Below are 16,528 nucleotides of genomic sequence, written 5' to 3'. Positions count from 1 at the left end.
ATAACAGCCTAGCCGAGAATGCAGTTGGACTCACGTGTACCACCATGTTATATAATCAACAGATGAAAACAATGACGTAGCGGAGGATATCTCGCGTTCAGTCACTCGCATTTGTGCTGACAGAAATCGTAATTCGATTATGATTTTTGGGCCTTGTACTTATCGATAAAATAGTAATTGAAATCGGTAAAATAAAGCAAGCAGGTATCTTATTATTTTTTATTATTTAGGACTTTTAGGATCTGAATTGTTGCTTGTTGAAAAGGCCAGTATGGAAATTATGTTTAGGTGGTTGAGTCTTTATTAACATGCATATACGTAGATATCAGATAGATGTCGTGAGCTGGTACAAATCACAACACAATGTCTTTTTTTCAGTTGTTTGTATCGAGTACACTTTTATATCTACGGTTCAAATTTGGTTTCAAAAATGGCTACAAAAGAAACCCCGTACACTATTGTTGTCTTGAGAGATGAATGCTATTCCACAGGTACATAATGTGCACCTTCGTCTTGAATGAAGACTGCAAACTGGATTAAACCAGCACAAATGCAGTAGTGCACAGTACATCAGAACATCTCTTTTCCTCGATGAACAGAACGTTTGAATACAGTATTTGAAATAAAAAGTGATTTGTAGCATCATCTAAAGCAATCTGATCCATGCAACCTTTGAGTAACAGCAATAAAAAGCAAGCTTCATGCTGGCTTACTGAATTAAGGCTTCCGGTGAGAACTAAAGGATGTTAAATCTGTTTTATTGAGCCAACATGGGCAATTCAATACACTAAAGTTCGTAAGGCCACAGCATAGAATTGCACTTGTTTACAATTTATACACGTATGAGACAAAGAAATACATACAAAAAAAAAAAGCTCAAATAAACAAACATAAAATGTTTTGGCACCGTGAGCAAGAAAACACCAAAAATCAATACTACTGAAATCTGATTAAGCAAAGATATTTCAAAGCAAACTATTTCTACACAAGGTAATACAAATTACGCGGTTAAATTATTAGTGAATTACCACTTTAATCTTTCAATAATATCTCAAACTTATATATAGCATTTTTTGTGCAGATATTCTGAGTGAAATCAGAGTAAAGTTCTCGGTTGTTACAGGATGGCAGTGGAGTGTGTCTACAGGCACTGATGGCACGTCTGTGGTTGTTCAGGAAAGGCTTGTGTGTCTTGTTGGCACTGAAAAACTCTGACACGGGCAAAACTAGAGTGTCTGGTTACGGCCATTCACTAAAAGAGTCCATGAGGGATTCATCAATGACATGGCAAATGGCTTTCACAACAAGTTTGGCCTGGTTTTTGGTCAACATGTTTTGACCTCCAAATGATAGTGAAATGTTTCTCATATTAACATACAAGTAGGACTTTTTGTGGTTTTGGGTCATTTTGTAACTTGTACACTATCTGGAGTCAGTCCTTGTTATGTGGTTTGCACAGAGGGGTGTGTTAGATGTATTTGGAAATCATTAGGCATTTTGGAACTTATTCAAATCCTATTCAATTAAAAACAAAACATAAAAAAAGAAAAAAAATCCCATTGAGGATAGTTTACAATATATGCTTTGAAAATCAGCAGGTTAGAACTCATTGGAAGAGCACTCATTCATTCATTCATTCTCTTTTCTTTCGGAAGTTGATACACCTTCATATCCTAATCTTTTCCTCAATTCATAACCAGTATTCATCTCTGTATTTCATCATCCCGATTGCGTCCAGACTAAAACGGGGAAAAAAAGAACAGGGATTAAATTAGGTTAAAATGGATGTACTATACTTTGTTTACGACACATTTAATTAGCACATAAATTGCTTAAAGAACACTTAAATCACAGGGACGATGACTCATGATCCGTCTATCATTTTGTACAATTGCTGCCCCTGGAGTGAAAGAGCCTGTAAATATGTGATACTCACTAATAATGATGACAATGATGATCAAAACCACGGCTATCAAAATGGCCCACATCTGCAAAATCAACAAACAAGTATACATCGTCATTTGGTGCTTTCAGCTCACTTATCCATTTGTTATTTAATATATTATTTGCTATCTGCTTTGGTTTAATCTCAACTCTTTAAAATTGTGCGTGTGTTTTTATATATATATATATATATATATATATATATATATATATATATATACACACACACACACACACACACACACACATATATATTTTTTTTCCTTCTGTTTAAAAAAATACTGTATGTCTTAATATTTCCTATATTTTTAACTTTAACTGTAATGACGTTTTGGAATAACAAAAACAAATCTCACTGTATTTTTACAATAACAAGATGCGAAACGAAACCATCGGCTGCATATTAGTTTCTTTGTTTTTGAGTGAGTATTTTGAGCTTATGGAAAACAGGAAAAGTAATTCTCTGACTATGTTATTTTCAAATAATTATTTATTATATTTAAATATATCAATTTATTATGTTTAATATATGTATTTATTAATATTTATACATCTATTTATTATATTATATATTATTAATTATTATTAATATTTATTCATTACAGAAGAAGAAGAACAAAACTTCCAATCATCTCTAAAGCCTTAATATCTATTATAAAACACATTTAAACTAAATGAGTGTATGATACGAGTGCTGAACTTGTGTCTCCTTGTTTTACCTTGAAGTTCTTCCACCAGTACTTCCTCTTGAGTTTGGCGGCGCTGGTCTCAAACTGGGAAGCACCGGCCTGCAGGGCATCGGCACGATCGTCCAGGTCAGAGAGCTTCTGGTCTCGTTCCAGGACCTTATCGACGTTCACCCTCATGATGTCCACCACCTGGAGGAGGGAGACTGCTGTTAGAAGAGTATGAACTCTGCAAAAGTGATGCTAAGGGCTGGAAAAGGTCCAGGAATCTTGCCACACACAGCTGTCTGAACACCAGGGGAGGTTTATTAATCGATTCAATCATGCAAGACTTTTGCAGGATGGTGGGAGACTTCTTAAAACCAGGCAAGCGGCAGGAGCATGTACTTTAATGATCAGCGTTTCACACTAACAGCACTGAAAGAAACAGCGTCTTAACCTGACAGGATGGGAAGTTTCCAGCGTCATTTGTCTGTCTACACTGAAAGCAAAAATGCTGCAGTGCAGGATTCAGAAACAAAAACATATTTGATGTTTCATACATATAGAGCTGGATTTCAGACTGATTTTACTGTGGGCGGAGCTCAATGTGAAATGACAAAAAGTTGTGTTGCTGGTTATGAAAAGAAATATCAGGACCGAAAAATAAATACTCATCTTCTTTGAGGCAAGATTTGTCCAACTAGGTCAAGGCTAGATGAACATTTTCTCAGGATTATCCAACATTTGGGAAACCAGTTTTAACTGGTATTAATATATATATTAACTTCCGCATTAACTGCTACTGGTAAATGATGATGACTCATCTTGTCTGGAGGGGCATTTTTCTACTATTGTTTTTTTCTCCAGTCAAATACTAAAACACACTTTAACAGTATGACTGTGTTTTAAGACTCAATATAAGCTCTTGCCTTCATGAGTTTCTATCTGTTTTCCTAATGGAATCAACAGCATTTAGTCTGTTTTACAGCATCATTTGAGACTAAATGCTCTCTGATCTGTTCATAATGGAGATTATCTTTATTTTTCAAAAATAAAAAGCTCTAGAGAATGACATCATATCCTGTTGCTCATATTCAGTTTGAACAGTTCTTACATCTTCAGCAAAAGAAATGGACAGCATAAAACCCCCCTGCTATAGAATTACATAACAGTCAATGGCAACGGCACACAAACATCTCAGCCTCCTCATATATGCTCCAGTGCTCCACAAACCCTATTGCAGGATGACGGAGCTCCACCCATCTAAGAGAGATCAGTGTGGGAGGGGGACCAGCGTGTGCAGATCCATGTTTCTCTTACATAACCACAGTGACGGGGGGTTACATAACCAGCCGGCAGCCTATGAGATCCACCCAGACTGAACCAAGATGTATGTTGGGAGAGGTCAACAGTCATTAAGTGCACGGAGACCTGCATATGTCCCGGTATGAACTGAATATGACTGCGGTGAGCTGCAGAGAAGTGGAAACACTGCTGAAGGAGTACACTGTGCTCTTCAGGGAGTAATCACACAGAAAAAAGAGAGATCCACAGAGTAAAAGAGAAAGTAGCTCCTTCTGTCATTAAACTTACCTGAAATATAATTTTTTAATTATATACACACACACACACACACTCACACGCGTCAAAAGATTGGAAACATTACTATTTTTAATGTTTCTGGAAAAAGTCAACAAGCTTGCATTTAATTTTACAAAAAATACAAACAATGGTTAAAACAATGGTTATCTATTTTAAGGTGGGGTATGTGATTTGGAAAATGAACGGCAGATTTGGAAAATACAGAATTCAAATGGTTCTACCTTCTTTCCTCCAACACTGGCCTTGACTCCACCCATTCGAAGAACATGGACGGGCAATCATGCACGAGCGAAAACTCAGATGCGCGAGAGATTGTAATGACGATTTACTACTAATCATGGAACCGGCTTTACTGACGAGATGCGCATGCGTCACGAGCTTTACGTATGCGCACGAAGCGGGTCACGCGCGCTGGGGGGAGGGGGGTGTGGTACGACCGTTTGATTGACGAACTTACTGTCCAATGATTTCAGGTGGTCTTGGAAATGATTGGCTGGAGTTTTTCAAGTCCTGCCCGTTCCACAGATGATTAAATTGCTTAATTTTTATTTCAGTGCTTCTAACTCAGTGGCTGTAAGTGGGTTAGGAATAGGATTTCAAGTTATTTTGAAAAAATGGACAAAAAAGAGAATCACATACCCCACCTTTAATATACTTTAAAATATAATTGATCCTTATCCTTATTATATAGGAACCTTCAGAAATCATTCTAATATGCAGATTCATTATCAATGTTGGAAACAGTTGTGCTGGTTAATACTTTGATGAATAAAAAGTTGAAAAAGAACAGCATTTATTTAAACAGAAATCTTTTGTAGCAATATACACTGTCGTTCAAAAGTTTCGGGTCAGTCATTTTTTTTTTGGCGAACATTCATTCTTTTATTCAGCAAGGATACGTTAAATTGGTTAAAAAAAGTGATAGTAAAGATTTATATTGTTAGAAAAGATTTCTATTTTGAATAAATGCTGTTTTTAAATTTTTTATTCATCAATGAATCCTGAAAAAAATATCACAGGTTCCAAAAAATATTAAGCAGCACAACTGTTTCCAACATTGATAATAAATCAGCATATTAGAATGATTTCTGAAGGATCATGTGACACTGAAGACTGGAGTAATGATGCTGAAAATTCAGCTTTGCATCGCAAAATAAATTATATTTTAAAGTATACTAAAATTGAAAATCATTATTTTAAATTGTAATAATATTTCACAATATTACTGTTTTTTGATCAAATAAATAGGCTTGGACATAAGACACTTTTCAAAAACATTAAAATAGAATTGTTTTAAAACTTTTGACTGGTACTGTATATGCTTAATATTTTTTTGGAAAACGCAACACTTTTTTTCAGGATTCTCTGATTCATAGATAGTTCAAAAGAAGATTTATTTAAAAATTAAAAAAAAATGTCTTCACTGTCAATTTAATGCGTTCTTGCAGAATAAAAAGTTAATTTCTTGTAAAAAAAAAAAAAAAATCTTACTGACCAAATTGTTGACAAGTAAACCGTATTAATTTGAACAAACCACTAACCATACTAAATTTATATTATACTGGTAGTAAAATTGAGATTGTACTACTATATCTTGTTCACATGGATTTTGGTTTTCTTATAGATTAGAATAGTACGGAGCACCTAAAGGGACATAGTGAAGAAAAAATATGAGATGGGAGAAATTTTTTTTCAACGATTTAACGTTTTAAACTTTTAAAAAAGTTTGGCGCTCCCCCGAGGAACTTTGCGTTTGCTTGCAAAGGGAATAGTTTCTCAAAGGAACGCAAAACATTTGTGAGAGAACGCTAATTATTTTTCACCCTTGCAAAGTGGTATGATTATAGTCAGGGTATGAAATTATCATCCTAATTTTTTGTGAGGTTTTGTAGTGTGTTCACACCGAAAAATCCAAAAAGAAAAAGAGCACTTTAAATGCCCGGATGATGCACATAATAATCCCCCAAAAATACCTTCATGCACTCAACTCTGCTGACATAGCGGAGGGGGAGGGGGAGCAGAAGCCGATGTTGAATGATAAAATAACTTTAGAAGTTTCATACAACACATGATTGAGTACATAGTGTCTATTGCACCACTTGGAACGCAACTAAAGAAATGCACTTGAAGAAACATTTGATTAAATAGATTGATGAAAGAAAAGCTGTCAATGCGCATGTCTGATTAGGTGTTATTCAGATGTCATCAGAATTCATTAAAAGAAACGCATACAAGGAGCCCTCACATTTTCTTCAGGTTTCTTTGGTTCAGTGCATTCGCAACCATTTTCTCTTACATTGCCATATAGTGAGTGAATGTATATAGAGAGTTTCTTGCAAAATTTTGAATTTAGCAGCAGTCGAAACGGTTTGTGTCATTACAAAATGTATTCAATGGTGGCATCTAAAAACAGAAGAGTACAAACTCGCATTTTATTATATAATTGTAGTCATGTCTGACAGGGTGGAGCACACATTAGTAGTCATTGTGCATTATTTTACTGTCGTAAGTTGTCCTGAAACGGTGTAACTGTTCACATCACAAAGGAACCATCCCTGAGAAGATCGAGAGACGGAAATGAAGTGGACTATTTCTAGCTGTCCATGAAGAACACTGGGAGCTGGTGTCAGGTGTGTCCTCTTACCTCATCCACCTGTGCCTGTGTCTGCTGAAGCCTGCGGTTACTCCCCGCTGGACCAGAACCTTCTGCACCCGGGGCGGACCTATGACAGAGAGACAGAGAGGAAACGCTCTTACATTACACTCAAAATAACAGCTGGAAAAGTCCAGGCAAACAAATGGAAAACCTACTTGAGCAGTCCGTATAAATTTATTGAAGTGAATAAAGCTTAGCATAACGTATTCATTACTGCCGCTAATGTGATTTGAGCTGTGTGCTTTAGTCAGAAAGCCTCTGTTAAGCACATAAATGTCCTGTTATGTCATTCTAATAGAAACCTAGTGTGACAAACAGCATGTGATATTCTACTGCCACCTAGGGGCTGATAGACTACATAAATGGAGCTTGATTCAACAGGGAGAACTGTTAAAACTACACACGTAAACATCAAAAGAAAAGTCCTGTTTTCAGAATAACACACCATACAGAGGATTTTACAAGAGGATGAAAGGTGAGTTCATAAATTCAAAGTGGTGTGAAACCAAATAACAGGAACATTTTTAAAGGCATTTGACGAAAATGGGAAGTATAAAATACTCAAGCTCAAACGAGTTTATTAAAGGAACGTTGTGATTTGGATGTGTTAAGCGCTCTGTAAACATCCAAAGACACTGTGAACCAGTTCATAATGAAAAGTCCACTGAAAACGACATGTACGCATTCAGTATGAACCAAATTTCCATGACTTTTGATTTACAGTAGTCCCAAAAATGTCTGAATATCATTGCATTCGATATCCAAATCTCTAATCATAATTTCTCACAATTTACCGTGCCATTTTTGCTCAATGACGTTTAATCTGGTGTCAAAGTTTCTATGAAACTGAGTTTATCTGTAAAGGTAAACTCTGAATCTCTACACAAACTTGCACCTTTAGATGTACAACAGCTTGTCACAACTTTTTTTTAACCTGTCAACTTCTAAAAGGTGCATTTCAGTATCTTAGGGCGTTTTCACACCTGAAAGTCCGCACCAAGGTCCGAACCAAAGTTCACATTTTGATACATTTTATACTTTCAGAAAGTTTTGGTTTGGTTTCACACTGCAATTATGCGAGCGCATTAAAGAACTTTACGTGACATACTTGCGTCCTGTCGTCATCATCTATGTGAGCTGCATCTCGACATTGATTGGTTTGTAAATGGACGTGCGTCTGACGTCAGCGTGTTGTCAATGCGGCGGGTAACTTTGACAACATGAATGAACAGACGCATATCGTTGCAACTGAATTGTTATTTTTATGGCACAATTACCTGCAGCACCAACTATACACAAGGCTAGTTCAAACTCGCCAAATGAACGTCCTCGTCGTTTGAACATTTTATCGTCGTCGGCAAGAAAGGAGGAGAAGACTGCAAGCAATCATGCGAGCTCTTTTTTTTGTGCATGTTTTCCAGTTGACTTCTAATTATGTCATCAGACCATACTTCAATTAAAAACCTTGTCTCCTCCTCTCCCCATGTGCGTACGGCTCATTTTTCCTGCCACCTTCTTTTTTTTAGGCTATGCGGGAACCACCGGAACTTCCTGTAAAAGGTCTGAAAATCCGAACCATACAGAAATGCTTTCACACTAGAAACGAACCAAACCTTTGTTCAGTTTGATCCGGACCGAGACTACCTCTTTTCTTCGGAGCAAATTTCATCTGTTTGGTCCGGACCGTGGTCCGCGGGAGGTTTCACACCTGTAATTTTGATTCGGACCAAACTGAAAAGTCCGAAAGTCCGGACCAAACAAGGTAGGTGTGAAAGGGCCCTTAGAGTAGTGACATGTCCCCTTAAAGTACTACTATGAACTTTTAGGGGTAAATAAGGCACAAGTGACAAGCTGTTGAACACCTAAACGTACAAGTTTTGCAAAAAAATTTCTGAGTGTGTGTGAAAAGTCTCAAGCCGGGCTTTAACTGCCATCTAATGCTGCAGATAAAGAGTGAGGACAGGAGACTGAAAGAGAAACATCAGGACTCAATATAGAGCCAAGAAAAACACACACATTCCACACCCAGACGTGGAAGGTACCGTAAGCCTCCAGGTCATGTGACTGTGGCAGAAATCTCACTGCAGAGATCCTCCAGTATAAGAAACACATGGCGCTTTCTAAATGTAAATTACACAATGCTGACTTATTAGAGGTTTGTAAATCCGATGTTGAATCACAATACAACCTGACATCAATCAAATATGATATTTGCAACAACTCAAAACATGCTGCGATACAATTATATGATTTGATAAGATTCATGAGCCTGCAATTGATATTACGTCCCTATTTTACAAAAACCAGCTACATTTCTATTAACTCACAGATTCAAAGCAAAAAATATTATGAACGTTATACTTGCACTTTCTGAAAAGTGCAATTCCTGTTATCCAACTGGGACATCCAGAACAAAAATACACTTTAGTTTTTTGTTAAATAATATAGAATAATAAATGCTTCTGAAGAACACATTATTTGATTTTCAGTTTATGTTTAGTTTTCAGGTTGATATAACTATATATTACTAAGTTGAGCAAATTGTTTTTTTGTTGTTATTGTTAACATTGATGTTAAAATGACTTTTAGATTTGAGACATTACTTTATGTAGGCTCGAGTGCGCTAAAACTGCTGTTCACTTTCAGAAGTTGTAGTGAATGATGCCTTCTTTACCCAGAGAGAATGTGAAACATATATTAGTTATATCATTTTTAGTTTTTAAATATAATTAAAGTGTATTATACACACTTAAAGCAATATTGTACCACATATCGAATATCGCATTATTTAACAAGTTACCACAGACAGACGCATAGTGCATTTTTCTTCAATATCATGCAGCCCTAGATATATCATATCATTATTCATTTGATTGATGCATCGATCCATATCGATGTATCATACACAACCCTGCTATTTATAGAGATATCAATTGTGCTGATGCTATAAAACTTACAAGTAATTAAACACAATGGGTAAACTATTCCAATTCTATTACAATAATAACATCCAGGGAACTGGTCAATTTTGAGAGCTAATCTGACACAGACTTCAAATTAAGTCACACACATCCTAACCAGTACAATAAAGCAATAAAAGGTGAATACTTCATAACTGTTCATTAACAAATCGATAAACAACATCGTAAAGCATAACAAACCAATACTTAAATTGCATTTAATATGATCATAACATTAAAAGTTGCATTTCTGATAAATTTATTGTAGAACATTTAATAATTATCTGTGAATAGTCATATAATGTTTGATAAAGTTCATTGGAGCAAAACAAGAATTTTTAAATTTATGTGGGAAGGAAATTATTCTCAGGTAAATTCCTGAATCAACCAAGAGGTTAAAATATATCTTTAAATAAATAATATATTTAATACAATTAATATACACGTAAGTTATATAAAGTTGATCATGCACTGTTTATAGTACGTCACCAAAAATATCAGTCTACAACATTCAATCAAAGCCTATTAACTGAACTGCAATCAGGCTGTTGAAATTATGTGAAATCATATTTGGTGAGTATTTATTTGGTAGCAGCTAATTTAACTATGCCTGTTTTATTAATCGTTTTATTTTAGCCTAAATCTTCACATTTCTGCCGCAACTTTGCTAAGCATCCACATTAAAAAGTCAAAAGACAATACAATTATGTAATTTAAACAACGAGGACAAATCATATAAGATATTATAATGGTAAAATGTGTGTATTTAGACTCAGTTTAATGTTTCAAGTTTTCACAAACTTTGTAGTCAGAAAAAAGCTGTTAGCCGTTAGCATGTAGCGGATATACAAACAACTACGGACTAAAACTCTTTAATTGACAATAAAGTTCATTGTTGGCGTCATTTGCGCCGATTCCAACTAAAAAGCGACTTAAATTATATATAAAAAAGTATTAAAAAAATAAAATAAAAGTAAAAATTCAGTAAGCTAACCTGCTACGCTAACCTGTTGATTTAGCAGCATTCACACCCATTAGCACAACACACACTTTACAAACACACCCAGAAAGAGTGATATTCATGAACATGTAAAACACAACATTACTTATAGATACTGTATATGGAATCATGGTATAGTTTTACTTACATGTTTGTTGAGTTGATGTGTGATGTGTAAGGCCCCGATTATACTCCAGCTACTACTGTGAGCGCGCGAGTGTGCGTGTGCGCGTGCACACAGAAAAATTCCAGACAAGTTGAAAGTGGCTTTTCATACTAGTATTAATATTAGTATAAATTCAAACTAATGAATATATATATATATATATATAGCCTATATATATATAGCCTATATATATATATATATATATATATATATATATATATATATAATTGCTGTTTCATAGCAGAGGGAGTTTATATAAGTTACATCATAAGAACAAAGAAAAGTTGCAGAAAAAAGGGACAGTATGAGCAACATTTCTCTTTTAAGATTTTATTTTACAGCAGAAATTATATAAAGCATTCAGAAAACATTTTCCATATTTTAAGGGCAATTCAAAATGTTTTGCATGGCTTCAGCAGCTGAATATTTATTTTTATTTTTTTAAAACATATCCAACAATTCAGTGATGCTCTCACATGCACAGTTACAAAACAAAAACAAAAAAATCAACAAAAAAAATCAAAGTAAATAAATAAAACTCACAAGAAGGACAGAAAGAGGGAGACGGCCGAGAAAACAGAACATGAGGCAAAACTCATTGGAGGAGGAAGAGGAGGATACGAAGGGCACAAAGCAGGTATGAAAGAGAAATATATATATAGAGAGAGAGAGATTGAGGGGGAAACAGAGGTCTAATACTAGCTTCACATGCAGAGTGTTGAAAGCCCACTGCCCTTTAAGAAATATGGGCTCATATTTTATATTTTTTTATTATCTTCATTTTAAAATGATGAAAACGTGCATTAGGGCTGGGAAATATGAAATCAATGTCCACAGACCACTGAACACCTCTCTCTGTGTACCTGTAATTGCATAAGAGGAAGTGAACGAAGCATGTCCCAATGTTTTTTTTCTTTTTTACTTATCCATATTCTTTCAACCTAAAGAGCTCAGCTAAAATCAAAGTGTTTATTGCTCTGTACTTGTATGTGAAAAGCTTATAATCGAGTGGTTTTTCGGTTCAGTTTAAGCCTAACCTGCATTTCTGGAGTTCCAAAGAGAGGATTTAGGACATCGTACAAACTTCCAACTGCACCAATAGTGTTTTCCCTCGTTCAGCTAAAACCTTCACGTGTGCTCATGTGCTCATCCGTCAAGATGCAGCACACACACGCTTATAACGCAGGGCTTGGAGAGGGAATTAAACTCGGATGGTGAGCTGTACAAAGTGCATATTTCTCTTATCTGATGCAAAAATACGGAAAGCATGATCCGGTCGACGTAGATGCACGTGTACTGAGCTGTTTCATAAGAGGACGGGATCTCCCACCTTATTCTGAAGGTATTTGGCGCTGAGGTATACTTATCATGCATTCCCAATCCCATGGGGATATGGCAATACTAAATGAGCGATGATACCTGCACGAACGATGATACCTGCTCAGTTTTGGAAAAATGGTCTAAAAACTCTATAAACACACACACGGTCTGTCCTGTTCCCCGAGTGACAGTCTGTCTCTGAAAGCAGTGGTTGTAACAAAGTGAACGCTGTAGTAATGTACATATTCCCAGTGGTTTCTCCTGTTGATTCTGAGCTGAACCTGGAGACTTAAGCTAACCTAATCTAGTCTCCATGCGAAACACCCTCTCCCTGTTTTAGCACCCTGAGTAAAACTACAAAAGGGAGGCAGATTTTTCCCTTCCCCATGATGAGCGACCCAAACAGAAAGTTACTGAGATACATATACCCGGTGATCCATAAACAACTTTTCCTGGTGAATTCTGACTCTCGCTTATAATTTCCTGAAGTTTAATGTTGGATGAATGTTATGTGGATGTAGCCTAAAAGACAATCTCGCCGGCCAGCTTTGCAAGGAGTTGTGCTCTTGAATCTAGCAATGGTTTCCGGACGAAATTATTATACAGTGCGTCAACTTCACCGAGCACGTCCTACTTTCCTGGCCCAGTTTAGATCAGACAGACATGGAAAAGAGAAAGAAATAATGAAAGCATGCATAGTGTGTTACTGGGTCACTCAAATTCGCTTTAGGACACATAATGTGAACCAAAGAGAATGAGTGGCTGGGGGACAAAATGACAGGTGCCTTTACTCTGCATCCACATTTAAGGAGTGAACAGGGAGTTTGAGAGGAGGAAACAGACCTGGGCTCCTGTTCGGACAGTAAAACCAGCCTTTAGCGTTGCATACCATTAAAAAAAAACAGAGCAATTGGTTCATATCGACTTCTTTAGGAACACTCTCCTGATATTGGTTGAATTTTTAGGCACTTTCTATAATAATACTGATACAGAGTCTCTGAGATCATAAAGATGTTTAACTTCTAAAACAATGGATCTAAATGTGGGGAATTGAAATGCAACTATAGATAAGCACCACATTCCTTTCTTTTTTTTTTAACAGGCAAAATGTGCTGGTGTAGCCTACGTTAAAATGATGCCTCTTGTCAGCTGAAATCGCTTTGGAAATTCAGGGGGTCGGTTAGTCTCAAATTTCTTTCAGGGAAATTTGTGAACCTTGTCGCACTTGATTTCATATAGCTGACATGAGCATACAAGAACAAAACTTACAAATTAAATCAATATGATTTTGCGTGACTCGACCATGGGGTTTTTGAATGTTGGTAGCAGCCCCCCAAGAAATGAAGAAATAAAAAATAAAGCTATGAATAAGAGTAATATGAACACATGGCAGTTGTAGATTCTGATGACAGTCGAAACGTACGTTTTTTGAGCTACATTCAGGACCGTTTTATGCCCTTGATTCCTCTATCGGATGTGACACAAGCATGTAATCACGTGTGTGGGAATCGCCTGCTTGAAATAACCAATTCACAACCCTCAAATCAATATCGTTTTTAATTGCATGACCTACTATTAATCCTGCTAACTCCATCCAATACCATTGCTCATGTTGAGTTAAAGTAGACGGTAAAATGTGAGAACACTTTCTAGTCATGTTATACAAGACAAAAACCGTGGAGACATTTCATCCTCTGTATCACAGCTATAACTGTTGGGTGCATGAGTGAAGTTTGGTCATTCAATTCTAGTTCTCCCAATACTGTGAAAATCTGCTTCTCAAAGGAATAGCTTATTTATGTCCTGTATACTGGATTCTGGTCACCAGTGGTAAAAAACAAACAAAAAACACTATTTAATTCTCGCTAACCCTGAAAAAGAAAGATCCAGTTGTGTCTGACGGATTTGTTTAGCTCTTCCGCTAAATCTACGGTTTTATCGTGAATCATCTCATGCTTCAGAGAATGTTCTGTGACAGAACATTTCCAAGAAAGTCTCATAGTGAAGTTGCTCAAATCGTATTACAGACCATTGCCACTACATTTTGTCTTTACATTATGTTCAATGTCTTAAAGTTTCATGCACATGGCTCCTTCTTCGCAACCAATATTTACAATATTTACATACAATACAACCGTACATCTTGGGTGTTCAAAGAAAACTATACAATAGATTTTTTTTAGTTTGTCTCTTAATGTGTTATAATCCAATTTATGAATAAAATACTATATATTCTTAAATACAATCCTCTTCGGAAAAAGTTTCTGGCTATCAATGTTCCTTCACCCATCTTTGATATGTACAGGGACACCTCAATAGTCAAAAATAAGGATTTTTTTAAGCTTCTGTATAGGGACCCTTCAAAAAGTCAAGAAGTCAAGGCAATGTTCAGTGAAACTCCATGGAAAAGCTTGTGGCGGCTTTCTGGAGCTCTTTGAAATCAAACAATAACAATGAAGAAACGTATCACAACACACACACACATACACACATACACACACACACACACACACACACACACAAATGGAAGATAACCTTTGCAAATATATGTCTGGCGCTGTGGCACAATTGATAGAACAATTCACATTAAAAAAGGTCCGGAGATTATTTCAAACCTTTTAAAAGGTTTTAAGCCCACACAATAAAAAAAAAATACAATAAAGGCAAAAAACAATAATGCAAATAAAATAAATAACTGAACTATATAAAAATAATGGTCTTTATAACAATATATTTAGAAACAAACAGGCAACATAGGGCTAGGCTTATACGGGCTAGTTTGATGGTGCCACAATATCACCAATTTGAATGAATGAAAATAAAACACAAAACATTTACGTCAGCATGCAGGAGCGTTTCGCTCAAACACATGCACTGTATCCAGATTCAATTCAACAAACACAGGACACACAAAGTCAGGCCAGCAAAAATGACATTAAGAAAAGGACCCATAAGAAAGTCGAAAACAGTGCACACGAAACAGGTAACCCAGAGGGCTTTGCTTCAATTCCCCATATTGTCATCAGAAGTCCCCTAACCCCCATAAAGACAAAGGTAAGACACTGATATTTCAAACCCAGCATTTTTGCCCTGACCCCATCTACATTCATATGAAGGCTTCCCTTTGAATGAACGGACAGCATTTGCAAAAACAAAGATTTGTGGAGATTTCAAATACTCTGCATGCATATGGTCACTGAAATGAGGGCTTTTTTTGGTTTACATTTTCTAGGTTTTGTTCTTTTTTTTCCCCAAACTGATTGTTGTATTTTTTTCCCTTTCAAAATATAAAAATGTAATCTGAAGCGCCTTCCAGCATGACGGTTTTATGCCTTCTATGATCTGTTCGTGTCGCGTGATATTTTACAAGCGTCGTAGGAATAAAAAGCCTTTGCTCCTTGGTCTTCGTTCGTTTTTTTTTCCTTTTTTGTAATCTAAAGAAAAAAATCCATGAAGAGTGCAAAAATGCCATGAAGATAATGTCATATTTTCCCAATAGTTCATCCGTAGTGAGAAAATACACAATGCAGGAGCAGAATCAGTCACAATGCTGCTAGAGTTCAACCGTCGCATTTCCGATGATCTTCCGTGTTCCACTTCTCGTGTAATTTTAGCTTTTTTCGTAAATTGTTCGTCTCTTGTAAAAACGCAGTGAAGAGGAAGAGAACAGTCCGCTCGGAGATGTTACACTGCGACGGGGCTCTTTGCGGCGCTCTCATGTTCCTTGGCCTTTCTCAATTCTTTCGCCCTGAAAATAGACCAAAAAACAGAGTATTGTAGGGTTAGCCTTAATAGTTCACAAGCATTCTGGGCCCTCAGAGGAATCACAGACCATTAGCCAATACACCTGCCAGTTTCGTTAGTGTATCCTCAATGGAATCAGCAAAGAACATCAAATATACCCCGCTATTAATCACAAAGACCTTTAAAGCCTCAAGGAACACGGTACACAGATACAGCGGCTTAAAAAGCATTTAGACACTTAAGTCACACTTAATGTCTGAATGTCATTGCATTAGATAACAATAAATCAAAGCAAGAATCATTTATTTTAAATACAGATAGCACAAGCACACTTTTCAAGATACTTGGTTTGATTTTTTGCATCTAATCCAATGACATTCACACATTTGTAAGTGTGATTTAAGTGTCCAAATCTTTTTTGGCTGCTGTATAGAACAAATGTCTTTTAATAGAATTGTGGCATTTTAT

At 36.1% G+C, this 16,528-nt stretch overlaps 2 protein-coding genes across 10 annotated transcripts in view; both read right to left on the bottom strand.

The window, feature by feature from the left end:
• Nucleotides 1-741: 741 nt before the first annotated feature.
• Nucleotides 742-11,082, bottom strand: vamp3 (vesicle-associated membrane protein 3 (cellubrevin)). The gene is made up of 5 exons (XM_077204053.1): nt 10,979-11,082; nt 6,859-6,937; nt 2,664-2,822; nt 1,937-1,988; nt 742-1,739 (listed from the first exon to the last, which is right to left on the bottom strand). Coding segments are annotated over exons 1-5 (312 nt in total). The 5' UTR covers nt 10,981-11,082; the 3' UTR covers nt 742-1,719.
• Nucleotides 11,083-11,310: 228 nt separating this feature from the next.
• camta1b (calmodulin binding transcription activator 1b) overlaps nt 11,311-16,528 on the bottom strand; it is a 304,866-nt gene continuing 299,648 nt past the window's right edge. For all 9 annotated transcript variants that reach the window (XM_077204055.1, XM_077204062.1, XM_077204057.1 and 6 more), the window contains one exon: nt 11,311-16,064. In XM_077204055.1, coding sequence (XP_077060170.1) covers nt 16,032-16,064 — 33 coding nt within the window. In that variant the 3' untranslated portion in view covers nt 11,311-16,031. The remainder of the gene's footprint in view (nt 16,065-16,528) is intronic.

This window comes from Siphateles boraxobius, unplaced genomic scaffold, assembly GCF_051911475.1.
Source record: "Siphateles boraxobius isolate OS27281-9 unplaced genomic scaffold, OSU_SipBor_1 5, whole genome shotgun sequence".
NCBI lineage: Eukaryota > Metazoa > Chordata > Actinopteri > Cypriniformes > Leuciscidae > Siphateles > Siphateles boraxobius.
The sequence above is the reverse complement of the archived record's forward strand: the minus strand, read 5'-3'. Positions and strand labels throughout refer to the sequence as shown.